The 9,724-nt window shown below is 43.3% G+C and overlaps 1 protein-coding gene across 1 annotated transcript; it reads right to left on the bottom strand.

Annotated features, from left to right (window-relative positions):
* Positions 1-2,645: 2,645 nt before the first annotated feature.
* LOC133044023 (HIV Tat-specific factor 1-like) lies at positions 2,646-6,046 on the bottom strand. Its single transcript, XM_061125594.1, has 2 exons — positions 5,999-6,046; positions 2,646-5,241 (listed from the first exon to the last, which is right to left on the bottom strand). Exon 2 carries the CDS (start codon positions 5,184-5,186, stop codon positions 2,994-2,996), a length of 2,193 nt encoding a protein of 730 aa, XP_060981577.1. The 5' UTR covers positions 5,187-5,241; positions 5,999-6,046; the 3' UTR covers positions 2,646-2,993.
* Between the last annotated feature and the right edge of the window lie 3,678 nt (positions 6,047-9,724).

Genomic DNA, 9,724 nt, shown 5'->3' with positions numbered 1-9,724 from the left:
AACAGAAATTAGATTAGAGGTTATTAAGGGCTAGAGGGAGGAGAGAATAGAGAATCATTGCTTAATGATTACAGAGTTTCTATTTGGAATGATGAAAAGTTTTGGAAATAGTAATAGTTTCACAACATTATGTATATGATTAATGCTGCTGAATTATGCTTGTATGCTTTAAACATGGCAAATTTTACATTATATATATATATATATATATATATATATATTTCCCCACAATTAAAAAGAAAACAAGCTCCATCCCCACCATTTAATTGAGAGTTCTAAGCCTCCTGCTCTTTGTCCCCAGACTGCCACATTACTTCCAAACTACTTGCATTCCCCCAAATGGGACACTTCCTGGATTCCAACCTAAACTCACATTGACACAGAAAGGAAAGAATCTGCATTGTATCCAGATACTTCAAATTAAACCAGGGCTTCCTTGGGGACACGGAACAACAGACTGGTTCCAAATAGGAAAAGGAGTACATCAAGGCTGTGTATTGTCACCCTGCTTATTTAACTTATATGCAGAGAACATCATGAGAAACGCTGGGCTGGAAGAAGCACAAGCTGGAATCAAGATTGCTGGAGGAAATATCAATAACCTCAGATATGCAGATGACACCACCCTTATGGCAAGAGAGTGAAGAGGAACTAAAAAGCCCCTTGATAAAAGTGAAAGAGGAGAGTGAAAGAGTTGGCTTACAGCTCAACATTCAGATAACTAAGATTATGGCATCTGGTCCCATCACCTCATGGGAAATAGATGGGGAAACAGTGGAAACAGTGTCAGACTTTATTTTTCTTGGCTCCAAAATCACTACAGATTGTGACTGCAGCCATGAAATTAAAAGATGCTTACTCCTTGGAAGGAAAGTTATGACCAAGCTAGATAGCATATTAAAAAGCAGAGACATTACTTTGTCAACAAAGGTCCGTCTGGTCAAGGCTATGGTTTTTCCAGTGGTCATGTATGAATGTGAGAGTTGGACTGTGAAGAAAGCTGAGCGCCGAAAAGTTGATGTCTTTGAACTGTGGTGCTGGAGAAGACTCCTGAGAGTCCCTTGGACTGCAAGGAGATCCAACCAGTCCATCCTGAAGGAGATAAGTCATGGGTGTTCATTGGAAGGACTGATGCTGAAGCTGAAACTTCAATACTTTGGCCACCTCATGCGAAGAGTTGACTCATTGGAAAAGACCCTGATGCTGGGAGGGATTGGGGGCAGGAGGAGAAGGGGACGACAGAGGAGGAGATGGCTGGATGGCATCACCAACATGAGGGGCATGAGTTTGAGTAAACTCCGGGAGTTTGTGATGGGCAGAGAGGCCTGGCGTGCTGCGATTCATGGGGTCACAAAGAGTCGGACACAACTGAGCGACTGAACTGAACTGAACTGAACTCCCTGGTGGCTCAGAGGTAAAAAAATTCTGCCTGCAATGCAGGAGATGCTGCAGATGCAGGTTTGATCTCTGGGTCAAGAAGATACCCTGGAGAAGGAAATGGCAACCCACTCCAATATTCTTGCCTGGAGAATCCCATGGACAGAAGAGCCTGGCAGGCTACAGTCCATGGAGTTGCAAAGAGTTGGACATGACTTAGCCACAAAACAACAACAAAAACTTCAAATAGAATCATCCAGCCTTTCACCCCATTCCCCAGGGTACTTGGGTTGTCACATTTCCTTCAGCTTAAAGTGATACCTCTGGTCTCTCTGCCAGGAAATGCTGCACTGTCCCCCTCACTTCAAACAATCCCAAATTGGCCCAAGCTCTTCACCACTCCCGGGGCGGGGGGGGGGGGGGGGTATTCACGACACTCAGAATCCTAGTTTGGTGACATGATCCAAAACCCCACTTTTTTTTTTTTTTCTTTTTAATGAAAATGCACCAACGCAGTTTATTTTAATTCTAATTTATGAGAATAACTTCTTAAGTGCAACATCAGAAGTCAATTCATCAATACTGAATTTGGAAAGCGCCATCAAGAAAAGAACCACATTTTTTATTGGAACTACACAATTTCCATAGTACTAGGCACCACGATTCTAGAACAAAACCAAAAACAAAAATCTGAAATATGCATGACAAAAGTTCTTAAACTCCAGGAGATGTACATGAACTGCCCCAAACTGGATACAAAAGGTTGTGTAGTATACGCACAGATTTTTCTGGGGAAAGGTCTTCTGACTTAAATCAACTTCTAGAGGTGTCCAAACAGTAAATGGTAGAATTCTAATCTCCTCCATTTTTTCAATAATGGAAGCTGTGGACTGTGGGAAGTTCACCTTTGCACATTTAAGAGTCACTTTTCATGGGAAGAGGGTAGAAAAAAGTAACTTGTGAGGACTGGGGAGCGAAAAACTCCAAAGAGTTCTTTACCTCATAAGTTTTAGTAACATGTTCTGGTTTAGAGAGGGGGAATGGGGATATCAGTGGTAACATCATAAAGTGGAAGCAAGGAGACACCTACAGGGATTTTTCAAGTCCTTAAAAAACACCAAACGTTAGTATGAAAAAAGCAAGAGCAAGAATTAAAAATGCAATTTAACTCAAGTACAATTTTCCATTTCTGCATATCAACAACATTCTTTATTTCTGAATGTCACAAACTTCAATCATAATACTTTAAACAACATTATTTTGCATGCACTTAACAAATCTGACAAAGGACAAGGAGCAAGGTAACTTGCATTATGCTATGGAGTTTGAACTGAACAGCCAATGAACACATATTTAAAACCATTAGGTACAGGTAACCATGAACACTTCACTGCATTAATCAGATGGCATCCTACCTCTATGCACACATTCATGTAACACTATGAGTAATTACCCTGCAGCAGAGGCAAAATGGAGAAGGAATCTCCGTAAAAAGCAAGCTTAAGGGATTAAATAGTGTCGTCATCATCATCATCCTCACTACTGAGAACAAAGCTGCTGCCTGTGGACAAGGGCCCTTCCTCCTTAACATTCCCTAAACCACCCACAGTCCCTCTCTAGTCAGAATCTTCAAACAATTTGTCACTGGAATCGTCATCAAACAACTTCTCGTTGGAATCATCATCTTCAAATACCTTTTCATCTATGCCTTCATCTTCCTTTACATCTCCATCTTCATCTTTTCCGTCCGAATCTTCAAATACCTCTTCATCTGCATCATCTTCTTTGTCCTTTTCATCAGCATCTTCAAGTTCCTCTTCTTCTGCACCTTCTTCATCCTCCTTCTCATCTGACTCATCATCAAATAGCTTTTCACATGCATCTTCCTCTCCTTCCTTTTCATCTGACTCTTCTTCAAACTCTTTCTCAAAGACTTCTTCATCAAACACTTTTTCAGAGCTGTCATCTTCGAATTCTGATTTTTCAGACTCATTTTCTTCTAACTCTTTTTCCGGAATGTTTTCATTAAATTCCTTGTCAGAGGCATCTTCCTCAAAGCCTTTCTCAAGGCCATTTTCTTCTAACTCTTTTTCAGAGCCATCTTCAAACTGCTTTTCCGAGCAGTCTTCAGACTTTTGTTCTGAGTCGTCATCTTCAGAAGCCACGTTTTGGGGGCTGGCCTCCCCCTCAGACTCCTTGCCGGGGCCTTCTTCAGACTCCTTCTCATGGCCATTCTTGTCAGGATCCGTTTTGAGTTTCTTCTTTTTGGATTCTCTTTCAGGGACAGTCTCTTTTGACTCTTTGTTAGGATTACCCTCTTCACGCTCTTTCTTAGGGCTGCCTTCTCCAGACTCTCTCTCGGGGAAGTCTTCTTCACTCTCTCTTTTGGAACAGCCTTCCTTAGACTCTCTTTCAAGGCAGCTCTCTTCAGATTCTTCTTGGGGACCTTCAGCTTCTTTCTCAGGGCCACTTTCTTTAACATCTTTTTCAGAAGCAACTTCTTCAATTTCTCCCCCATCTTCCATTTTTTCAAACTTCTTTTCATCTATAGGTTCTTCAAATGCCACTTCAGTTGCAGCTGCTTGAACATTTGTTTGAGATGTGCCAGGGTGCTCAGAAAAATGCCCTGCCCTTTCTGGAGCACGGATGGAATCTGAATGCTGCAGGCCTCTGTTGGCCTCAGGAGCATTGAGGAAAGCCTCCCATCCTCTCAGCCTTTCCTCCCTTTCTCTTGTGGTCTCCTCCACCTGATAATCTGTAGTTCCATCCCATGCTTGGGCAGTGATTTGACGCCCACCAAACCACCTTCCATTGAGGGTTTGGATACAATAATCAGCTTCCTCTGGATCCCTAAAGGACACAGAGGCCACACCATCGGGGTGTCTATCAAAGAGAAGGAGCTTCCTAATTTGTCCAAACTTTGAGCACTCTACTCGAAGGTCTTCTCTGATTTCATTCAACACCAGTGGATCATCCTCAAAATCCACTGGATGAAACATGTTTTTGAGGATGACAACTTGCTCATGGCGCATTCGGGACAGGCCAGCTCGTCCCTCGGGTCTCCAGTCCAACTGCTTTTGTTGCATAGACAGCTTTTTCTTGTAGTCTTTGCACTTCTTCTTCTTCTTTGAGGCGTCATATTCTCCCTTTAACTGAAATTTTGCCACCTCCAAGTGTAATTTGTAGCCTCTAATTTCATCTTCATCCAAAAGTTTTAATGCCAGATCCACAGATTCTCTCTTCAAATAACAGCAAAGTCCATCTCCTTTAAGATTTCCTTGATTATCTTTGTAAAGCTTGACTTTAAATTCTTCTGTTTGAGGATCTCTCATAATAATGCCAAACTTCGACATGAGCTGTATAAATTCATCCACTGTAATGTCTGGAGGCAAACCAGACACATAAACATTTGTATTTCTGTCTTCTTCAACACAAAACCATCCTGATTCAGCCTTTCTCTTTTCTCCCTTCTTTTTCAGATCACTGGGTTCAGGAGATTGTCTTTGCGGAGGTTCTTTTGCAGTCCTAGCACTGACATCTTGGACACTTGCAGTAAAACTAGATGCACCATCGTTAGAAAAGCTGTAATTGGCCTGATATGTAGCAATGAAATCTTCAGTGATCTTGGGGAACCAAGCCTTCTTGTCGAGGTCCCACTCGTACGGGGTGTCAGTTGGCTGCTGCCTGAAAGAATCGGTTTCTCCACCGGGATCTTTGTCGGTGTCGTCATCCTTGGTGTCTCCATACAACTCTTGCATTCGCAACTGCTCATCAAACTCGTCGTTTGCATCCAAGTTGTTGCCACTCATGTTGCCCACTTAGCCTAGAGGCAAGGTCAGGTCGAGCGAAGAGGCCGAGCTGATGCTGGAGGGGAACAGAGAAAAGGAGGTTGGCCATACTCAGCCTGCTCCCTGCCGCCCCCCGGCCCGCCTCCCCCAAAAACCTCACTTTCAATAAACCAACACTTCTAAGGGTAGGAGGGAAAAAGTCCATTTCAAACAGCAAACTCTTAATGCCCTGAGCCTATGAGACCTAAAATGACCAAGATGAATACAGTGAAAACGTGAGTCCTCTCATGCACATTCTCTTCTTGAAACTGAGACAGTTCAGCTTGATGTTTGGTACAATGACAAATTGTTCTGGGCAGATTTTCCAAAGTAATCCAAAATCCCCGAGTCCCTCTATACAAATTGTCTACTGTGGTGACTTAATTTCATGTTTTTAGTTTTAAGGAGAAGAGATTTGGATAAATGTTCTAATGTAGTAATTAGCAATTACACTAATAGCATTGATTTCCCATTATGTTGTCCCATTATTCTAATTATATTTCTCTTTAAACAATTTTTCAGACTGCAATCTTTTACTTAGATGAGCCTAACACCCCAGATAACCTCCCCTCGCCATTGTCCACCTAAATTGGTAACGAGTCCTGTGCTGTTTAACTTCACATCATACATTTTTTTTAAATCATTCCAGAAGAGCTCTGTGTCAATGTATTCTCTCGAGCAATTACCGCCAGGACCCAGAACCAACGTTGCAGTAATCAAAGCAGGTGGCCATTTGGCAAGGCTCTCTACACAAACAGCTCCTTGACATCCCACTAATGTACTTGAAATCTTACCCTTGAAGAGCACTTTTGGGAGATCTTTGGGGGTTTTCAGTCTTTAACAGTTTCTGCAAAAGAGCAACCCATGTCAGGCAATAACCAGGAAAGAAGACCACTTAACAAGAGCCTATAAGACACACCAAATACTCTCAAATGAGAGCTAACTAACACTCTATGTTTCATGCACTATTCTGAATGCCTTACATATATTAACTCATTTAGTTCCCTCCTATACTTGTATAAGATATGTAATATTATGATCTCCATTTTACAGATGAGGAAATTGAAACTCATCCAAGATCATCTAAAAAATTAGGGGACACAGCCAAAATTCAAACCCAAGCACGCCACCTTCAGGATCTGTACTCTTCACTGATGCTGTTTTGCTTTCTGATATGTTTCTTTTTCAGCCCTCTCATGAGACCAGCATTTTATGTCTTCTTGGACAGATGTACTTAATGATCAGAAGGTTAAATAACTTGGCCAAAGGCACACAGCTAAGTGTCCAGCTATTATGTAAACCCAAATATTTCGGACTCTAGAAACTTGCTCCTTCGCCTCTGCTGCCTACCCAAGAATGTATCACAATATCCAATCATGATGGCTATTTATGAGCAAGACCAAAACAACCAGGAGATAATAATAATAGGCTGTATGGTACACTAACTAACAGAAAAAATGGCAGATAGGTATGGCAGAGCCTACTAGCTGATTGACAAATCTATTTCCTCTTCCTCTTGGGCACACACTGCCTTTTCAAACATCCTTTGTAGTCAAGTGTAGTGAAGTACCTGAATTTCAACCAGTGAGTTTTGGCCAAAATATTGTATTAAGGAGGGAGGAGCCAAGATGGCGGAGGAGTAGGACGGGGAGACCACTTTCTCTCCTACAAATTCATCAAAAGAATAACTGAACGCAGAGCAAACTTCGCAAAACAACTTCTGATCGCTAGCTGAGGTCATCAGGCGCCCAGAAAAGCAGCCCATTGTCTTCGAAAGGAGGTAGGACAAAATATAAAAGATAAAAAGTGAGACAAAAGAGCTAAGGACGGAGATCCGTCCCGGGAGCTCTTAGGCGGCATTGCTTGGGGAAGGGTCCGGGCCTGAGTGCCCTGAGGACAATCGGAGGGAGCTTCTGTGAGTTGCCAACATGAACTGTGGGAGACCAAAAGAGAGAGAGTAAATTAACCGGCCCGAACACACTGCCGGCCGTTCGCAGAACAAAGAGACCGAGAGGGTCCAGAGAGGAGCTCGCAGGCTGCGGACCGGCCCAGCTCTGCCGGAGGCAAGAGGCAGGGAGGAGGGGAAGGTCGCGGTGAGACACAGGGCGCAGGCACCCGACCGGCGCGGGCGGGGACTGGGGCTGGGGACGCGGAGGGCAGAAGGCGCGTGCACCCGACTGGCGCCAGCTGAGACTGAGACTGGGTCCGCGGAGGGGAGGGGGCGCGCCACACCTGGGGAGAGTGCGCCCACCAAGCCCCTGGCTGCCTGGACCGCTCTGACGGGGAAGGCACTGAGAGCGGGCGCAGCTTTTCCTTCCGTGCTTTTGTGGAACACCCGAGGGCTGGAACCTCGCGCAGCGTGGGGCGCGCTCCATATAGAACAGCCGGGAGCCTGAGCAGCGCAGAGGAGAGGGCAGCGTCGGCCCCTCCCGGCAGCGCCAGCCCGTCCCCGCGGCACCAGCCCGTCCCGGCAGCGCAAGCCCCTCCCCGCAGAGCGACGGAACTAGCTACCTGAATAAGAGTCCACCTCCGCCCGCCTGTGTCAGGGCGGAAATGAGGCTCTGAAGAGACCGGCAAACAGAAGCCAAATAAACAAAGGGAACCGCTTCAGAAGGGACTGGTGCAACAGATTAAAATCCCTCTAGGAAACATTGACTACACCGGAGGAGCCTGTAGATATCGAGAAGCGTAAGCTGGAACGAGGAGCTATCTGAAACTGAGCCGAACCCACACTGACCGCAACAGCTCCAGAGAAACTCCTAGATATAATTTTACTTTTTTCTCTTTAATTTTTTCTTTTTTTCTTTTTTCTTTTTTATTTTTTCTCTTTTATTTTCCTTTAAAATCCCCTATTACTCCCCCATTACTCCTTAACTTTCATTTCCATAGACTTTTACGATTTTTTAATTAGGGGGAAAAAAAATTTTTTTTTTCCTTTTTTTTTTTTTTCTTTTTTTTTCTTTTTCTTTCTTTTTTTTTTCTTTTTTTTCTTTCCTTTTTCTCTTCTATTTTCTATTTTTCTTTTTCTCTTATTTCTTTTAAAGTCCTCTAGTACTCCTCTACTACTCCTTAATTTTCATTTTCAATACACTATAACTTTACAAAAAAAAAAAAAAAAGAAGAGAAGCCCTATTTTTAAACCGAAGATTATTCTCTCCCAATCTTGACTCTCTGTTTTCTACCTCAGAACACCTCTATTTCCTCCTTTCCCCTTCTCTTCCCAATCCAATTCTGTGAATCTTTGTAGGTGACTGGGCTACGGAGAACACTCTGGGAACAGACAGCTGTGTAGATCTGTCTCTCTCCTCTTGAGTCCCCCTTTTTCTCCTCCTGTTCATCTCTATCTCCCTCCTCCCTCTCCTCTTCTTCATGTGACTCTGTGAACCTCTCTGGGTGTCCCTAACGGGGGAGAATCTTTTAGCCATTAACCTAGAAGTTTTCTTATCAGGGCTGCATAGTTGGAGAAGTCCTGAGACTACAGGAAGAATAAAACTGAAATCCAGAGGCAGGAGACTTAAGCCCAAAACCTGAGAACACCAGAAAACTCCTGACTACAAGGAACTTTAAGTGATAAGTGACTGTCCAAAAGCCTCCATACCTACACTGAAACCAACCACCACACAAGAGCCAATAAGTTTTAGAGCAAGACATACCACGCAAATTCTCCAGCAACGCAGGAACATAGCCCTGAGCATCAACATACAGGCTGCCCAAGGTCACACCTAACACATAGACCCATCTCAAAACTCATTACTGGGCACTCCATTGCTCTCCAAAGAGTAGAAATCAAGTTCCACGCACCAGAACACTGATGCAAGCTTCCCTAACCAGGAAACCTTGACAAGCCAATCGTCTAACCCCATCCACTGGGTTAATCCTCCACAACAAAAAGGAACCACAGACCTCCAGAATACAGAAAGCCCACTCCAGATACAGCAATCTAAACAAGATGAAAAGGCAAAGAAATACCCAACAGGTAAAGGAACATGAAAAATGCCCACCAAGTCAAACAAAAGAGGAGGAGATAGGGAATCTACCTGAAAAAGAATTTAGAATAATGATAATAAAAATGATCCAAAATCTTGAAAACAAAATGGAGTTACAGATAAATAGCCTGGAAACAAAGATTGAAAAGATTCAAGAACTGTTTTATAAAGACCTAGAAGAAATAAAAAAGAGTCAATTACAAATGAATAATGCAATGAATGAGATCAAAAACACTTTGGAGGGAACCAAGAGTAGAATAACGGAGGCAGAAGATAGGATAAGTGAGGTAGAAGATAAAATGGTGGAAATAAATGAAGCAGAGAGGAAAAAAGAAAAAAGGATCAGAAGAAATGAGGACAACCTCAGGGACCTCTGGGACACTGTGAAACGCCCCAACATTCGAATCATAGGAGTTCCAGAAGAAGAAGACAAAAAGAAGGGCCATGAGAAAATACTCGAGGAGATAATAGCTGAAAACTTCCCTAAAATGGGGAAGGAAATAGCCACCCAAATCCAAGAAACCCAGAGAGTCC

This window comes from Dama dama, chromosome 22 (genome assembly GCF_033118175.1).
Source record: "Dama dama isolate Ldn47 chromosome 22, ASM3311817v1, whole genome shotgun sequence".
Classification (NCBI taxonomy): domain Eukaryota; kingdom Metazoa; phylum Chordata; class Mammalia; order Artiodactyla; family Cervidae; genus Dama; species Dama dama.
This window is presented reverse-complemented; position numbering and strand designations above follow the sequence as displayed.